The 19,537-nt window shown below is 38.8% G+C and overlaps 1 protein-coding gene across 4 annotated transcripts; it reads left to right on the forward strand.

Moving 5' to 3' along the window:
* The first annotated feature begins 329 nt into the window (after window positions 1-329).
* On the forward strand, window positions 330-17,088 carry CMKLR2 (chemerin chemokine-like receptor 2). Of its 4 annotated transcripts, none has more exons than XM_054515507.1 (2): window positions 330-363; window positions 14,317-17,088. In XM_054515507.1, exon 2 carries the CDS (start codon window positions 14,333-14,335, stop codon window positions 15,377-15,379), a length of 1,047 nt encoding a protein of 348 aa, XP_054371482.1. In that variant the 5' UTR covers window positions 330-363; window positions 14,317-14,332; the 3' UTR covers window positions 15,380-17,088. The 4 variants fall into 4 exon arrangements, with proteins under 4 accessions (XP_054371482.1, XP_036243193.1, XP_036243194.1 ...); XM_036387300.1 differs by lacking the exon at window positions 330-363 and adding an exon at window positions 3,593-3,697; XM_036387301.1 differs by lacking the exon at window positions 330-363 and adding an exon at window positions 3,776-3,895.
* Window positions 17,089-19,537: the final 2,449 nt, after the last annotated feature.

A 19,537-nucleotide genomic window follows, 5' to 3' on the forward strand; every position in this document is an offset into this window, starting at 1 on the left:
CAGATCGTTAATGTCAGCATAGACAGAGCTGCAGACCTGCCTAAATGAGCCAAAGCCAAACCTTCCTTCATCGTGTGGTTTGTTCAAATGTGTCGCTGGAGAATTTTGTCACACTTGCTGACTCTGGTATATAGTGGCTAGTTAAGCCACAAGTAAACATTACAGCTTTACCTAAAGGATAGGCATGAATAGCCATTAGTTTCACAGGAAGGAAGGAAATTACCCCTTTCCTGATTGTCAGGTAGTTAAACGTGGTCTTTCCAGAGTGGATTTTAGTCGATGAAGTATTCAAACAGTGAGGACAAAGGAACAGTGAAGAATTACTTTTCTAAAAAAAGAAAAAAGACCTAGCTGTAAACAACAGTAAGTAGTTGCTTTCTTGTGTTGTTCAGCTTAAATTAACCCTGAGAAAAACTAAATATCTTTTGTTTGAATTAATTTCCAAATTCGTGGTTTATTTAATTTAACTGAATTAAGGAACATTGATGGGATGTTGATTAGTGCTGAGATTATCTGCACACACTAATAGGTAACTTGATAAGATCAGGTGGTCACAGGAGTGGGGATAATTGTCAGAACTATCAGGCAGTTGTTGGCAATCCAGATAAATTAAAAGTTACTTTTGGGTTTTTTTTAATGCTTTGTAATTTGTGCTTTGGTTAATACCAGTAAAACATTTCTGGAAGTTTGTCCTCTGTATATTTTTTTTTCATACATCCTGTGCTTTTGTTTAGTTTTATAGGGTTAAAAAAGCCTCCAAAGAATCAGAAGTGCTTTTAAAATTAACTTGCTTTTCACTAGACCCAGTTTATTCACGGCTGGAAGACCCAATGTCTACTACCTGTATGTAAATCCTCTACTTTGTTCTTTTATCCATCAAATATAAAGTAGTATTTCCCTGCTCTGCAAGATCCAGGTGCACTGTATGCTCATGAATGCACATCCCTCTTCAGAGCTCTCTGGCATATTGGCTTTGATAACTTACCCAGTTGAAAAAGCACAAATAACACTGCAAAATACAAATATAACTTCCAAATAGAAAAGAAGATATGAAAGTAAACAAGTTATTCTTTTTTAGTCACTAATTTTCTTCCAAGCATGTAACTTTCACAAAATTATCTGCAAAGATCACACTCAAATGATGTCAGTGATTGATGGGTTGCAGAAAAAGTGTATCTTAAAAAGCCATGTAATTTGTGACTTGCCATTCCAGTTTCACTGTGTCTGAGCATAGAAAGAACTAAAACAATGAAAGATTTAGAGCCTAAGCGTACTTTCTTTAGGGGTTTAAGATTTCCACTGTGGTTAATCAAAACTATGTATGACTAAAATGCTGCAGTTAGATCTAAACAGAAAACAAGCAGAACTAAACCTTTTCAGATTGAATGCAATTTTATCTGTAAAAATCTGTTTTCTTTTTTTTTTCTCCCAGGTATGTTACTATACTGGTTATAGTGTGCAAGTTGGGTAATTTCTCATCAAAGCAAAAGTCCTTTCCCATGGAAAAGGGAAAAATGTCAGTAGGACAGAGAGGTAGAAAATTATTTTAAATGCAGTAATCTGCTATTCTTGGAAAAAACCCTAATTTCCTGTGAAATTAGGAATTCATTCATCCATTCATTCTAACTTCCTCTGCAAAGTGACCTCTGGGCCCTTAGTGTTTGGTATTTCATATTTGGTGCAGTGGTAAGGAAGGGTGAGGAAAATTGCTATGTGGGGTTTAATCCTCCCTTGATTCTGAAGGATGGAAGAGCTGAGGTATCAACACAAGAATATGTTTCAGTAGTCACAAACCTGTTTTTAATTTATGGTAAAGGGAACAATGCCTTAGGGACAATCCTTCACTACCCCAAACTGCAAGAATCTTTTTCACTCTCCAGAATGCTCCCTTCACTGAGAAGGTGAAGAGCATTTGGCAAATTGTGACTGTTTGCTGGGGGTTTTATCTTTTTTGTGGATCATGTCTGGGGGTTATCTACCGCATAATCTTCTCTTTTGTCCTGCTGAAATAGTACTGAGCACATCTTTGAATTGACTGCCTTACAATAATTAGATTTGGCAGAATACCTAGAGAGACACAGACTCATGTGCCATTACAGGTGAAAAAACCCTCAGCAGATCTGCTGTTAAACGGTGCCTGTATTTACTCTATCCCAGCATTTACAAAAGAAGATAATTACTGTTAAAAGAGATTTTATTAGTGAAGGTTCACCAATCAGTAACTAGAGAGAACAGGAAATCTTTAAAATACAAGAAATAAACAAGTGAGGTGCTTTCCTCGGGCAACCCCCTCCGTTTGTCCCCATATATTCCCAGGAGTCCTGCTCCCCTGTGCTTTCCTTATGGCCCAGGGGCTCTGTGCATAATCCCCATCCTCCTTTCATGGAATCAGAGGCTTTCCCACTCATGTACAATGTACATGTAAAACTTTAGTATACATGTATCACTTTCAGTGTTTAAAGTTATAATGGCATCACAAGAAAAACTGTCATGGAGGAAAGACAAAGAAGACTAGTTTTGCTAGAAGGAGTTTTTGGTTCCTGTTAAGACAATCTGTGGTCTGTGAACCTATAGAGAGTTGCTTAAGTGCTTGATAGCCTTGTTAACCAGATGATGAAATCCCAGTTTAGCTGATCTCACTAAGCACTTGACTCTTCTGTGGTTTTTGGTTGTTTTTTTTTTTTATGCTTGGTTGGTTTGTTGAATATTTTTCTTTCTATTTTTTTCACTGGAATCAATAGATTTGCTATCTGGAAAATTTGGCCTTGACTAGATTCAGTTGGTGTTGAATGTCTTACATGTTTTGCATTAGTGGCAGCGGAGTACCACTATTAAATTATTGTTTCCACTGGCAGGGTAGACTGGCAGATGCTTAGTTGATATAAAATGGTATGACTAGTGTGATACCATTAGAGTCAGGTAAGCTGTGGTAGGTAGATAGTAGGGAAATAATATTTCCATTTACTGACTGAGAAATTGAGCAACATGGAGATCATGAGGCCTGGTCATAAAACCTCATCAGGCTCTTTACAGAACTTGGAGTCAGGCCCAGTCACCTAAAATCCAGTTCAAATTCCTGGCCAGTGTTACACTATCTAACAGAGAGTCACTAATTAGTGTTTTGAAGATCTTACTTCTCTCTTACATACAAAAGGAGATTAATCTACGAATCCCAAATACCAAATGAATGTATCACACTGTACAGCTACAAAATGATGCTTTCATTGTGACTTTTTAAACATCTTTCAGCTCATTCAACATTATTTTCTATAAACCAGAGTGCTTACAAAGAAATACTGTTCAACCTCTCCTCTGCAGAACAAAAAGCAGCCCACAACTGTAAGGTCTCTTTCCATTCATCAGCCACCACATCTGTTGCTTGCTTGGACACTGACCAAAATGATTCATTCGAATGTCTAACATTTATTTTTGGTGAAATACTGGGATTATACAGCATGGCAATATTTCAAAAATGGGTCTAGAAAACCAAGGGAAGTTGGAAACAACTTCCTCAGCTGAAAACAAACACGGCGTTATATCATTCTGCAGCTTTATTAGAGGGAAGGCAGTGGCCAAGTGAAGCAGCTGGAATCACACTGAAGTGACTCTGAACTCTGCAGATCATTTCATTCTTCCCTCTGCTACAGAGCTCAGATCCCTGATTTACAGTGCCTTTTGTTTCAAAGAACTGAGCAAGGTAGGTCAAACTGTCTAATATTTAATATCTTTCTCTCCCTTCCCTTCTAAATAGTGAGCCTCTACAGCTGCAGCAACACTTGCAGGCAAATTTTGTAAGGTGGGATAGCATATACTGACTAAAAGAGCTTCTTGGAAGAAATAATGTGATACTCATTTACTTCAAAGGTTACTTTGAACCACCCAGCACCAAGAAAAGGTATGAAAATATGCCTGAATTTAATTTTTAATTACTTTTGAATATGTTAATACACACTCCAAGGAGTGTTACCCTGTCAGCGAATGGTAAGTGACCCTGACTTAAATCTCTCTCTCCTCTCTGTGTTCCCTAGTGTGTTGGATTTAATTTTTTATTTGCTCAGGGATAATGTGTCTTCTATAGCTACATCAATTTCCAGTATAATTAGTTAAAAATACATCCGTTCTGATCTTAACAGATTCTAGAACAGAAACTGGAAATCATTTCAACTTAAATAGCAGATTAACAGAATACTTCTGAAGAATTACAGTTCTGCAGAATTGAATAAGATTTCTGTGATCTCAGCTGGAAAGTTTGTGTGTTTTCCCTAACCATTGTGGAATAAGGTAGGATATGTATCTAGCTTTCAGTAAGTGTATTGGAAGTGACAATAAGATTTGAAGCCTTGTATGCTACCACACAATGGCATGCATTCCAGGTAGTTCCACCTGCTCTTCACACTTAGTGATAACAGTGTCATTGTCACCTGTCACCTTTCTAGATGTGATCTTGCAAGCCCAGCAATATCCCAGACCTGTTTTCATGGACTTAGAAAACATGTATACATTGAACATTGTCTGTGAATTAAAACACATTTGATTTCTAGCTGAATGAAATCATATCACTGAATAATATAAAATGCTAATTAATTCATAGCTAAGGAGAAGAGAGTGACTAGGGTATGTCAAGGTAAAGTAGTCTGTCAGAGCAGATTTGTAGAAACTGATTCCAGGATTAACTTACTTATGATAGGTTAACTTACTTTCACAATCATGTTATTGTTCTACCTCAGAACAGAACTGGGAAATGCAAATATTTTGATAACCCAATTTAATTTCGTTTGATGTCACTGTAACTTCTGGCCAAATTTAAAGCATTATCAGCAATTTATGCCAGGCAGACAGCATAGAGGTCCTATCAACTTTAATTCAATCCTAGGGATTTTTTATGTGCCATAAGTGAGTCCACTTCTCTTGAACTGAGAATCTCTTTGATTGTGGCACAGTGGAAGTTATTTGACTCTGGAGAATGAATTATGGTTTGGATTCTCTAATTGCCTTTGTGGAAAAGTCAGGGAAGCTCTGTCTAAGGATTCCTAGGCAGGAACTGATTACAGATTTTTACTGCATGGGGAAGGGCAGAGGAAAAGTGCAATTTCCATATCCTGTGCATTATACATTCTTTCTTTTAATTTTAAGAATTTCTTTTTCTGCTGACAACCAAATGAGCAACTTCTGAAATGCTTCCATTTTTGTTCATTTCTGATAGATTGATTCAAGAGGAAAACTTGAATCTGTTTCCTAATAAAGCCAGGTGCCTTAAAGAATTTTCTTCTCCTTGTGTTTTTTAACAGACACTTGAAGTTTGTGATCTGTTATTCGATATAAATTTTGTGTTAATAACTCTGCTATTCCAAGCACTAAACAGCAGCTAGGTTTCCAGGGGATAGTAATCTATTGAATGGTCTTATTATTTGCTTATTTATTTATTTTGTCTTATGGAATGTGCCAGCAGTTCAGCTGTCTCTCTTACTGTGGTGGCTGCTTGTCTGGCTAATTTGCAGTCATTATTTCTGATAGTGGTTTAATTTGTGTTCATTCAGTTTGAAGCTAGCAGTTTCCCCACAGTGCTGGGCTCTGTTGTGGCTGGCTTTGCACAAGAGAGCTGACTGTGATGAGCAGTTCCTTGTGGTCTCAGCAGAAGAAAGAGATTGCTGTGACTGGGGCAGGCAGTGGCCAAGAGACATTGCTTCTACAGGGGAGATGTCATTATGTGGACATGAACTCTCTCACAATTGCTTTTACTTTTACAGTGTGCCCGGGGCTCCTGAGACACAAAGAAAAAGTTATGTGTCCTTCCTCAAAGGCAGCATATAGTACTTCCAGGGAGCTCAGCTACTTCTGTACTCTTTGTATCTTCAGTATGTTCCAGGGGTTGAGGGCCTTAAAGCAGGAGCAAAAATCCATAAATTAGCCCATGGCTGCTTTTTTCCAAAAGGAATTTCTGTTGGCTTGTTGCTCCTACTTCTCCTCCCCTACCCAGGCTCTCTTCTCTCTTTTTGATACTTCTTGAAGGATGTATTTCAAGAATCAAAAGGCACAAGTATGAAGAACTAGCATATTTTCCCTCTATCCACTGAAGATAGTTATCTAGATAGCCTCTTTATTCTTTTGGCAAGTTATTCTGCTCCCAAGTTTACCTTCAAATTTACTGTTTGGCTTTGGGCAAGATATGCCTCTTCTTTCCCTACTCTTGTATGTGTTTATTCTGTTTAATTATAAACAAAGCAGGAATTGTCTTTCATTACGTGCTGTAGTGCCTCGATCCTGTGAGGCTTTGATCTCAAGGACTAGGGTCTTTGGGTACTTTCCCAACATAAAATACCTGCTTCTTTCAGCAAGTGTGAGCCTGGCACACAAGTTTTATTCCCTTCTGAAGCCTTCTAGAGGAGACAGAGAAAGTGATGTGTAGTAAGTCCTGTACAGTCAATGTATTGCCACTTTCTACACTCCCATCTCTTCTTTCTAGTGGTGCCCTTTTAATGAGTTTCAGCCCCACATCACTTTAATGAGATATTTTGGGTATGTTAAGAACCATTGCCCATTTAAGAAACCTGAGTAATGTTAACTGAGGGTGTTGTACCATATCTGGCAGAGTCAAGTGAGAAGTGATTTGTAAAGGTAATATGGGAAGCCTGTAAAACCAGTATTTCCAAGCTCCTAATTTAACACCTTAATCATAGGTGCTATCTATTCCTATCAATGCTGTGAAGTGTTCCCAATACCCTGTTAGGTAAATGAATAAATATCAAGTCCTCCTGAAACTGTGTTTAACAATTTGAATTTTTCAGTTTTGCAGGAATAAAGCCAGTACTTACTATAGACTTGATCTTAAAGTTAAAAAATACTTGGCTTTGTATGGGTAGGAAAATTAGACTAACACTGATACAGGAGTAGACACCCTCAATCTACTGAACACAGTGATCCCAGAATATTAACTGTGAGGACATAATAAAGTATGTTATCCAAAACATTCCAGCTGATATGTACTAGCAGTATTTTGGAATTGGATGTTCTGGTATGCCCATGCAAGTGTAATATAAGCATAGCAATATTACACTTATACTAGAAGAAACTGCTGAGTTATATGAATGAGGGGTAGAATAAACCTAGGAAAGCAGAGATCAATTTAGAAGGCATTACAGAACCAAGCACACTGTAATAAGGGACTAAGAAATTAATCTGTGAAATTGAATAGGATATAAGAAGGCATATTAGAAGAATGAGTTGTGGTTCTCTGGGGTTATTTTTTAACTCTTCTTTTTAAAAGGACTGTAAATGTAGCGGATTGTAACCTCTTTTTTATCTGTAATTCAATAGGTATTTTGTATCTTGCTGGAGAGAGTGTTACTTTGGATCTTTTCTGTGGTGACCTGTTGTTACCCTGCAGTGCCTTTTGAATGGCTGTTGTCTAACATATGTTTAATTGGCCTTAATTAGTCTGCTGAGTCAACTGCAGAAAAAAAATCTCTTCATTTACTCTGTATCCTCTACTCTCACTTTATTAGTTTTTGGTTGGAGGGAGTTGTGGTTAAAGCATGTGTTTGTTGAAACAGTACAACCATTTAAAAACATGCTCAGAGCTGCATGATCATGTAATGATCACATGAATGCTAGTAAAAATATTCTTTCATCACAAATATGTGAAACAGTTGCAAAGTAAAAATTCCAAGTAATTTTTGCATGAAAACCTTAAAAAGCCATAATTAATTAGAAATGCAAGCATTCATTATCCCCTCAGTCCAGGCACTGTGAAGCCGAAGCACTTAAATTTTTAAAATCAGATATCTCTGTTGCTCAAGGTATGTAGTTATTATGGTGGCTTTTAGCCAAAGAAAATCCTGCTGGCACTTGAGGAGGACTAGAAAACATGTGAAGCTTCCATGGAACAACACTTGATCAGTGTGTTAGCTCACAGCCAGTAGGATTCATGGTGTGCCTGCTGGCTCTGAGGTGTGTCCTGGCACTGCTGAGACACAGCAGTCTGTGGGATGGCAAGCAAAGGGTGCAAACCCAGGCTGCTTTTCTCTTCCCTGCAGAGAAAAGGGACCAGGAGCAGTAGGGGCTGCCCAGGTAAGTGCTGCCTTCCTCCACCACACTGAGCATGATGGCACAGAAGGGAGCCTCCCTTCAGGAAGGGAAAGGTCTCCCAGAGGTGAAGCTGTGGTTTCTGCCCTTCACCATGAGAGAAGGGACAGTGCTAAGTTTGAGAAGGTCGGACAGGGCTGTGGTTGAGCCACTAGGCAGGGACTCTGGATTTAGCACTTGGTTTGATCAGAGACTTCCTGTAGGTCATTCTCAGCATTCTACAGCCAACCAGACTGATTATACTTCTCACTTGAACCTCATTTCAGTAAGGGTTATGAATACTGAAGCATTATGACTGGTTATGTAAATACTTTGGCAGGGCTGACATATACAATACATCAGGCAATTTTTAAATCTCAAGTGTCACTGTTTAGCTAAATGTCTATATTTTTTTTGTAAGAATATTAATTTTTTTTTTCTCTAAAAATGGTGCTATTTTTAAGTGTTTCACAGATGTGACCAGTCATTTTCCTGACTCTGATGTACAAATTTTGTGGTTATGTGATTTGCAGTTGCTACAGCAACTCCTTACATTCCAAAGAAATATTAAAAATTATATTGTTACTTTTAGCTTATATTCTTACTTATAGCTTACTTTTAGAAGGGAATAAGAGCAGAAACAAGTGCTATCGATGGAGTTATCAAGTGTCCTCCCCTTCACCAGTGCATTTCCTGGGGTCTTCTGGGTTTCTTTGTCATTTTTGGGAATGGAAGACTTGGTGCTTGGGATCAGCTTGAAAATAAATCAGTTTCAATGAGATTCAGTTGCTGGTTGCAGACATTTATCAGGTCTCTGATTGTGGAAATGGGACACTGCTCAATTGCAGCCATTGTCAGGAAGATATTTTATATTCAGGCCAAAACTGCTGTGATACTTTTCCTACTATAGCAGCCTTATTTAGATATAAAGTTGGATTTTCCTTTTTTTTGTTTAACATTTCTGTGTTGGCAAAACTGCTGGTCTGAAATTGTAGATTTACCAGTATTAACTGAGTCTGTGCTATACGAGTTTGTTAATCCTGTAGCACTCACTTTGTGTGAAGTGTTTTCAGGCTATTATCTGGTCAAAGGACTTCAATCCCACAGATGAGGTGGTGTGTTATGACTAACAGGGTCATGTTTGGCCTTGCTTGAACAAAGTTGGTTTTGGCCTAAGTTCTAGGACATGTCTTGCTAGTACATTGCAAATACATTTCTAACACTGTTTTTCTGAGAGACATAATGGAGAATGATTGTTATTTGCATTCCTTTCTTATCTGCTAGAACAAATACATCTATATTTGGCTCAAAAACAACATTTCCAGTCACATGTCATATCTGTTTGACCCATTATTGAATTCAGGATGACACATGAAGTAATTAGGGTACCATATATCTAATCACCATTAAAAGGATGGTCAAAAACAATTGTTTGTTTACACCTCTGTGAAAGAGAACATAGGCATAAGCCTTGATTCTGCTTTTGTGTATACCAGCTTAAAATCTCCTTACCTGGTAGCTTTGTCTGCGGGAACAACTTCAGGCTTAATCTATAGCATAGCTCTGATTTAATTTTGTAGTATGAGTATATCAGGCATCTCCTGCTATAGGAATGTTTCTGCATAAAGGTAAGTGGTTATCTTGGCTTTGTCCTTTTGAGGGAGAAATGTGAATCTATGACAGTCTGTAATTTCATCAATATTCCTTGTTTTCAAATGTATCCTATGTCTTGGTAAAGTGCTTGCCATAAATACATGTGTACCTCTAATGAATTTGCTCAGCCTTCTGAGTTTTGAACTTTACAGATAAACTACCAGGTGGATTTCATGTTTAAGTTTTTGAAGCTAGATAAATTTCAAAATTTGTCACCTCAAAAGTTCCAAGAAAAAATTATGAGGGCTTGCAACTGAATTCAATACCTGGATAAACTTGCTGCCACAATATGACAGGCAGGCTCTAAGTGACCTTTTGTGAAACTAGTTGTTCTCCAGCTTTTGACTCTTGCAAATGACAGAAGTGATGCAAAATCAAATAAGCTTTCCTTTAGCCACAGATAATACACATGGAATGTGATGTCCTCATAATTGTTCAAAAAGACATTGATAGGAGGGTTTGTGTAATATCTTCCCTCTATGAACTGAACTGTTGAGACAGCCAACCCTCCAAACCATAATTTTCCTAGTAAGTCAGGACCCATTACTGTGACCTCTGAAACCAATTTAGCTGGCCAAAGGCTCTAACACTGTTTGTCACCCTGAAAAAATAGATTTGGGGACTACCACTCAATTATTTGTGTTAACTTTTAACTAACATAGACAATGAATAAACTCTTCCCTTTGACCTTTCTGTAAAATTCAAAAGTGATGAGGACCAAATGTGAGAGAGAGAGAGAGAGAGGTTGTGTGGGCTGAGCTCGAATTTGTGGTAAAGCCTGCCAGTGTAATTCAGTTAGGTCCTAACTTGTGTGGTGCCCAGGGAACTTTGAACCCCCAGGAGGACTTTGCTTCAAGTGAAGTGGATGGAAATTGCAACTTTTTTGTTTGTTTTCTTCTATTTTAAACTGAAAGCCCAATGTAATTTAATTCCAAAGTCATTGCAGTGACCTCAGGACTGAGGTGTGGAGGGGTCAAACGACTTCCCCTGGCCAAACAGGATGCTTGTGGCATTGCCATGAATAGGTTCCAAAGTACTGTCCCATGGCTCTAAGTCCATTCTTAGTGCGACAAGAGCTGTTCTATTTTAGGCAGATCTAACCATTTGTTCGAGTTGTCATTATGGCTTAGTTATAATAGTGGCAGAGGACATGAACTCTAAGTACTTTTAGTAGAAAGCTGTGAATATGTCAACTGAGATCCAAGTCTGTAATTCCCTGCTGAAATTCAGAGAAATACTGTTCATGCAACATGTGGCGAAGTCTCTTCTCAGCAGTTCTGTGGCTTTGTATTTTAGAAATATTTCTGATGATCTGTATTTCTTGGTAATTCTGCTTTCTGTCCTAAGATCTAAAAGTGCCAAGAGCCATCCTGTTATATTCCTATAAAGTCGTTTAGAAATTAACTTCTGTTTTACAGAAGAGGACAGGAAATGAAACCTCCTGGTCAACTATTTTTATAATTAAGCAACTGAATCAAGGAAGCTCAGTTTTCAGAGCTGCTTGTGGCTCAGCAAACAGGAATGGACTTGTCAAACAACTGCTAAGCGTACACTTTACACAGGGTGTTTACTATTTAAAATAAAATTTAAAAAAAAGGACAGGATGAAATCTAAACTTGGATATATTAATCCATATGCAATAGAACACTGTTCTGTAACCTGTGGCTGCTCCCAAGGCTTATTGGCAGGCCCCTAACCACACTTTCCTGTTTATTAAAAAATGTTTTCCATGCACTGGCTCCCCAGACCGGCAGACACTGAGCCAGTGAACTGCACCAAACCTCCCTTACCCTCACTAGCACTTGCCTTAAAGCCAAGCAGAAACTGCTCTCTGAAAGTATTGTTTTCTCTACTGAGCCTCAATTTGCAAACACATTCATGAGAATTTTCCAGCTTGGAAAGTAAGCCGTTTGTCAAAGATCATACAGGAAATTAGTGACAGAATAAGGAATATAACTAGATTTCTTCACAAGACCTAGACTTGAACTGCAAGACAGTTTTGACTCTGGAAATTTATTAATTTCAGAGTCATTTATTAAGAGATAATGTGTTTCAGGACCACAGAGAAACATCCCTGCTGAATTATGGTTAATGAAAAAAATCTGTGTCCTCACTGATGTAATCCAGTATAACTCCACTGACAATCACCTACTGCTTATCTTTTTTAGGAAAGGGTTTAACACCACGAGTCTGGCTATAGAAGTGCTTCATATATGTCAATGTCAGAAGTAAAAGTTTCTGGGCTTTGCAAATGTAATTGGCAGTCTTTGCTGAGCCCTAGCCATAGAGTCTAATTTCAGCATCTGTGCACTGGGAGCAGTGGTAAACAATGTTCCTTCTGCTTTTTTACTCCCACTGTTAAAGAAGACTCCCTGCATTGAAGACTAGAGTTAGAGAGAAGGACAAATATAAGCCTGGAAAAATAATTGCATTCTAAAGGTGTGTTCTTTCATTGGAGTTTTAAACTACAGGAGGCCTGGGAAATATTTGGCATTTATTTGGGTATGTGTTTTTTGTCCTGCGATACATCATCTTTAAAATGCTAAATAAAAAAATTAACATAGTTGGGCAGTAGGCAAATGTTTATCATTGTCATTATAGTTGGAAATTTTTTTTGTTTAGTTGTATGAATTTGATTTGAAGGTACAGTTTTTTGTATGGGCAAACCCACTTAAAATCCAGTTGTTAATCTGACTGTCCTCTGAAACTGTCCAAACATAATGTTCCAGATGTTAATGGTACTGCTCCATGTTTATGCTCTTCTCTCAGCAGCTGTTAAGCTGTTTGAAAAAATTACTCAGATGGGTGGTAGTGGTATTTGATGCAGAATCCACCCCCAAGGGGCATGTAATTACATAAATGCAGCCCAATAAGTATCATTTATCAGGACAGCAAACCAAATAACATTCTTTCAGCCTGATGTAAATCACAAATGCTATTATAGCCTCTTGACAGAACAGGCTGTGCTCACTCTTACTACATATTTTTTTAATCAAGAGATATAAAATTACACAACCTTTTTTTCCTTTCCCTGTCTATCCATCTACAAATGAGAAGTCTAATCCTGCTAATGGGTGTGCACATGCGTAGCTTCACTGGTGTGAGTAATCCTTCCAAACCGAGTGAGCTACTTTTTGGAGCAAAGGTAAGTACAGGAATTCGAGTTTGCAGATGTGGTTGTGCAGGCAGTGTGCTCTGGAGACCCCTTCTCCTGTTGTCCCTAGCATGCTGTAATTAATGGCATTGCAGGAATGCAGGGCTGAGTTCCAGAAGCACGGGCTGAATTTTGGTGTAGGAATGGAGATAGCGCTCTGAAATTCAGCAGTAAGATAAATCATAGTAGAACTAATTGACTGCTCTCAGGCACAGGTGTTAAGTGCTGCTGAGCCCAGCCAAACTATTCAGCTTTAAATGATAACAGAGTTTTGAAGAATAGTTTTTTGTTCTTTGCAGAGACTTTTGTCTGACTGTGGCTACCTGTGATGTGCTGCAGCTTTGTCTATACTGCAAACTAAACACAGTGAAATAATACTGTGAAATAACTTCTGACTGCTTTTCTTTCTGTTGTACAAACTCTGTTTCCTGTCTGTTTTCCCATTAATTTCTTTTTCCCCCCTCTGTTTTGGTTTAAATTGCACTTTTCCTCCCCCTCACCTTCCCTTCCACCCACAGAAAGAATTTCTATGTGAAAAAATCATGCTGTACTTGCAAGTTCCAGAAGCTTTTGGAAGAGAAGAAAACTGAGAAAATCCTATAATTGTCTTTAAAAAAAGACACACAAATATTTTCATTTATAGCTCTTACAGTGTGTTTTTTGTTCATGGGAAACTTTACTTTCTTTCATCTATTACCTGTTTCTCAGCTCACTAGTGGAAGGTATAATACACCATGATGTGTATTATACCTGCAATATGTTCTATGTATTTCTTTCTCCACATTCTTTGATGTATTAGGGAAATCTAAGATGTTAAATGGGCCTGAAAGTCATCATTTCTTGATACAAAGACATATATGAAAGAGATGAATAAACCCATGAACTTTTAGTTTTCGGAGAAATTGCTGTCTGTCATTTTGTTAACTATAATTTGAGGCAGGGTGGTGGGTGAAATTTTATAGAAGATGGCTTTCTGACATTTTAAGTGATTTTTTTTCCTACATAGATGTCTAATGCTCCTCTGATTTTAGACAGATATAATGCATAAAACTTGCTTCAGATAGGAACAGAGCAGTAAAGTATGAAACCTGACCAGAAAAGAACAGCACAATCCTACTTCAATAAAACTTTGCGTCTGGTCTCCCAGAAATTTATCAGTGATACTGTGCTCAGTGATGTCTGTTAAGAAATTAATGTAAGGAAAGCAGTTGTTGAATATTTCAAGTTCTTTTTTGATTTGAACATTTCTTGAAATGCCTGTGACCAAATTTCTTCAGGAGTTTTGTGCTAGCAACTGACAGATAAAAGTGACAGATAAAAGTGACAGATTTGCCAGACTAAGGCAATGTTTTTGGTTCATGATCAAAAACTTTAGAGAATTGCTGTTTACTATTTACAGTGCAGTAAAACATTTCTCCTTTGACTATTTAATTTCTTTTCTTCCCCAGAAAGCCACTCTGCAACATGACATTTGAAGATTTTGAGAACTACTCTTATTTCTACGATCTGTCTGAGGAAGATGAGTCACCCCAGTCCTCCCTCAGCATTGCCCATATTATTTCCCTTTTCTTTTACAGTGTGGCATTTCTGCTGGGAGTGCCAGGTAATGCCATTGTCATCTGGTTTATGGGCTTTAAGTGGGATAAATCTGTTTCCACACTCTGGTTCCTGAATCTGGCCATTGCAGATTTCATTTTTGTTCTCTTCCTGCCCCTCTATATTACATATGTGGCAATGGGCTTCCACTGGCCCTTTGGGAAGTGGCTCTGCAAAATGAACTCATTCATTGCACTACTTAATATGTTTGCCAGTGTTTTCTTCCTGACATTCATCAGCCTTGACCGCTACATCCGCCTCGTCCACCCCTTCTTTTCCTACAAGTACAGGACTGTAAAGAACACCCTCCTTCTCAGTGGGGTCATTTGGATGTCAGCGGCAATTATTGGTGGCCCTGCCTTATACTTTAGAGACACAGCCACAGTCCTCAACAATGTCACCATTTGCTACAACAACTTCCATGTGCATGACAGAGAACTTATTTTGCTGACACATCACATCCTCATTTGGGTGAGGCTTGCATTTGGTTACCTCTTTCCTTTAGTGACCATGGTGATTTGCTACTCGCTGCTGATTATCAAAGTGAAGAGGAGAACTGTACTGACTTCTAGCAGGCTTTTCTGGACCATCACTGCTGTAGTTGTAGCTTTTTTTGTCTGCTGGACACCATATCATATATTCAGCATTGTGGAGCTGTCTGCTCACCATGATGAAAACCTGCATGACTTACTGCAGGATGGCATTCCCCTTTCCACTGGCCTTGGTTTCATCAACAGTTGCCTCAACCCCATCCTCTATGTACTGATTAGCAAGAAGTTCCAGGCTCAGGTGAAGAGCACGGTGTCTGAGGTGCTGAAGCTGGCCCTGTGGGAGGTGAGCCGCTCGGGCACGGTCAGCGAGCAGCTCTGGAGCTCGGACAACGCGCCCGCGCGCTGCTGTGAGACTGCCCAGTGACTGCTCGTGCCAGCAGCTCTCCCCAGAGGAGCTGACAGGAGATTTGGAGGTGTTCTTGACTTCACATCTGCCAGTCAGATGTGCATCTTTGCATAGACAGTTTTCTGTAAACAGCTGGCTTCATTGCATTTGCTGCTTTAATGGAAAGGTTTTTAAGGCACGCATGATTTGGATGTGTGCCCTTGCAATGCACGTACAGCCTGAACTGAAAGTTATCAGCATAGGTGGAATTACTCTAACTGGGCTTTTGCTGAGGAATGTTGTTGTGATCCTGTTGGTTTGCTGTGGTTCCATACCTCATTGATATCAAAAGAACACATAATAAAAATATTCCTCCTTGCCATTGCTGATACAACTCTTGGTTGAGGCATTCTCATCCAAGAGGCTGTGGCCATACATCACTGGGTCATGAGTCTCCTCATTGCCTACTACTGCCCCAAGGAGGAATCCCCTGGCTATATCTCACCTAAATGAAGCTGTCAGTGGCTCCGCTCTGCAGCTGGAGAAGAATCCCAAGATGGAGAACACTGAATTGCTGCCTTCTATTGCCAAAAAAAAAAATATGGAAATAAAACCTGTCTTCTCCCACTGCTCTTTATCTTATACTCAAAACTAAGACAGGAGACCCTGTGTTTTGGGGTCACTTACTGTATTTTTAGCACTAGCTGGGTACAAAATACTGAGCAGATGTTTCATATACATATTAGGCTCATTCAAAATGTACAAAGAATTAGTGAAAATATTTCTTACAGTTTCTGTGCCACATTTCTTTTGCTATGTTTAAAATTTTAGTCCTACAGAGGTTTACAACTATCGATGGCTCTTTATTCCTCTTTCAAGCAAAGGTAAAGAAATAATATAACATTTTGTTTGCTTTAATGTCAAGCCTAAAAAATGGGTGGAGTGAATTCATTAGTATTCTGTTCCAAGTCTGTAGCCAAATTCAGGCTTTTTTTCCAAATTAGAGGCAAGACAGTTCATCCAGGAAATGGAGTCCACTCCCATAAGAAAGATGAAGTAGTCCCAGTTATGCTGTATTCTGTTACAACTTGTTGCTTGCTGCAGAATCACACATGCACCAATGCAAATGTATATATGCTATGTGGAGTGAACCAATTTCTGATGCAATACCACTTAATTAAAAAGTTGAATGTGGGACAAAACTCTACTGCAAGTAAAAGCATAGAGCTTTGGGTAAATTTGAACTGTTTTTTCCTAGTTATTGGCCTAGGCGTATAGAATAAAACTGCCTTTCAGGTAATTTACTTAGTTTATATGGCCTGCCAACACAGTAGCATTTATGCTATGATTGAGGCCTTATATGTAAATAGATTTGCTTTTGTATAAAATATATATATATATGCATGAGCACATCCAATATTGGTAGCTGCACAAATAGAAACAGCCTGACTGTGGTCTGTAACTATTTCTTTGGGCTCTGGTTTCAGAGTCTGAGAGTCAGGCAGGATCAGTGGAATTTCAGTGTACTTCCCTTTGGGCTGAAAAGCTGGTAAGCAGCATTCTTCCTTTGAGTCATTTGCTGCCTGGTACATAGTTGCTCATCATAATATTTTGGCATTGTGCTGCTGTATGGGCCTAAATCAAACATTTTGCAGTTTTTCTTCACATGTTCCCTGACATCTTTCTAAGAATGATATACTCTCCTGGCTGTAGTACAAGTGAAATAATAAAATTTCCTTGTTTCCAAAGAGCATGTTCATTTGCTTTTCTTAGCAGCAATGTGTGGTGACTGGCTTTTCTTATAACAGCTCCTTCCCAAAGATTTTGGAAGGTGAAATCAAGTCCTGGCCCTTTCTAGTATGGGATTAAAGGTTCATGTCAGGTTTCTTCAGCTGTGTGCACACACATGTTCCTATGTACAGCACAGAGACTGGATTTTCAAATGGGGGAGCATATATGTCCCATCTTGCATAAAGGATCAAAAAGTGTGGCCTGAAGCAGACAGGAGGAAGACAGAGGGTAGAATTGAAAAAAGCCAAAATCAGCCTTGATCTATGGCATTAGGTGGATTAACAATTGTGCAGTGTAACTGCTACCGTTCACACCAAGATCAGTTACAGAATTATCTCAATCATTTCTTCAAGAGTAATTCAAGATATCTAAACAAAACAGATAATGCTCTAAGTTTCAGTTTACAAAAAGTCTCCAAAACAATACCAACAATTCTATGCTGCTTGGACTGAGGAATGCTCATTCGACTCACCACAATGGGAAAAAAGGGCCAGAAAAAGGAAAAGAACCTGTGACATCATGCAAAGAAATACTACAGAAATAGCTATTGACACATTTCATAATGGACAGGTTCTAGTTACTTTTATCTTCTTCCTGGACAGTTTGTGTTTCTGAAGGTTTTTATGTAGATTAGTTTTGTTCAAACTGTTTTCCCAGTATTCCTGTATAGAGCATATTGAAGTAATGGAATTTTCTACTGATCCCTCTGTTATGGGGTGCACTTGGGATACTTGCCTTATTTATTCCAGGGTGCTGATTTTTCACAGGCACAATGACACAGTAATACACCAGCTCATACCCAAACACCACCCAAAACCACCTAACACAAATATATGTGCATTGAGCAGAATACTCTTGCCCACACACCTACCTATATTTTCACTGGGAACACTGTGCTCTCCAGGGTTTTTTGGTTTTTTTGTTTCTTTTGTTTCTGTGCAACTTTCTTTTTAATATCAGGATAAAAAAAAAACTCTGCCAAAACCCAACACACACAAGAAATTTTAAGAACCAAAGAGTTTGTGTGTGCATGCTTAGCATAAACGTAAGATACATAAATCCAGTCTGGCAGGTCACATGGATGACTCAGTGCTGCATTTTAACAAAGTTATCATCTATAAGTCAAACAATTTTATCCACTTAGGGTTTTAATTTGAAAGTCAAGAAAAGAGTATCAAGGTAAGCAGCACATTGAAGGGGAGGTTAGAAAAAGTGATGGCCAAGACAATAAAACCTATATTTTTGAGGCAGAATTTTTAATAATTTGCTTGTCTGATATGGTGCTTGCCAATTTCTTGCTTTTAACAGCACCATGACAGAATTGGTGAAACTAAGCTCCATGATTTAGCAGAAACAACAGCTAGAGAATTGCCACAGAAAGGGTACTGTTTAGGAATTAGGCTTATGGAAGGTGGAAAGTGAGCCTGTAACAATACTCACTTTCAGATTTTTAACCATGCTTTAAGCCTCTAGCAGGCAGATTTTTTTCTGAGACTAATTATAAACAAAGCCCTTACATAATCTGAAGTTGGCAGACCTTTAAACAGGGAGAAAGAGGACCTGCTGTGCCAGATAACCACACAGATGCTCTGTGAAAAAAAACAACAAAAAGAGTTACTTAAGATGCAGCTGTCAGACTCTGACACTGGGCATCTTCATCTCAGTGACCAATGTGGCACATAAAAGGATTCCATTTCATGGTCACAATAAATCCTGTCAGTCCAATGCAAGGCATAGAATTATGAATTTGTTTAGGAGCTTCACAACTTTGATAGCTTCTACATTTGTATCATTTCTATAGACAGTTTTTGGGATTTATTCCTGCTGGTTCTTCAATCACTAAATACAATGTCCAAATCAATCTAGAAACCAATCTGGAGCTGAGTAAACAACTCAAACTGCTGTTAATTTCACTACTTTTTATATCCTTTAATGTGTTTGCATTTTCAGCTGCTTTTTCCTTGTTTAAGCCACGAGCAGGAGTTTCTCGTGTGGGTGAGACAGAGCCTGCAGTGGCTGCAGCCCGCGCACCACTCCCGGTTCCGCACCCGCGGCACCGCTGGGCTCGCAGCGCCCCCCGGAGGCACCGCCCGCGCCCGCACGGCAGCGGCTCCTCGGCAGCATTCCTTGCTGTTAACTAACACAAAACTGCACGCAATTTCATTGCAAATGTTTCCAAGCCTCAGAAAGGGAAAAAAAAAAAAGTTCCAAGTCACAGAACAGGTGAGAAAGCAGCAGGGTAGCCTCAGGCCTTATCTCTAGGGCACTGCAAGTCACTTTGAACTTAGCTTCAGCTCTGGGGTTTTAGCTGTCAACAAAGGCTGTGGTATATTTGGTTACTCACCATCCTTACTAAACAAAAGGAATTTATACTGTTTACCCACTAAAACATCCACTTTGACTGAG

This window comes from Molothrus ater, chromosome 7, assembly GCF_012460135.2.
Source record: "Molothrus ater isolate BHLD 08-10-18 breed brown headed cowbird chromosome 7, BPBGC_Mater_1.1, whole genome shotgun sequence".
Taxonomy (NCBI): domain Eukaryota; kingdom Metazoa; phylum Chordata; class Aves; order Passeriformes; family Icteridae; genus Molothrus; species Molothrus ater.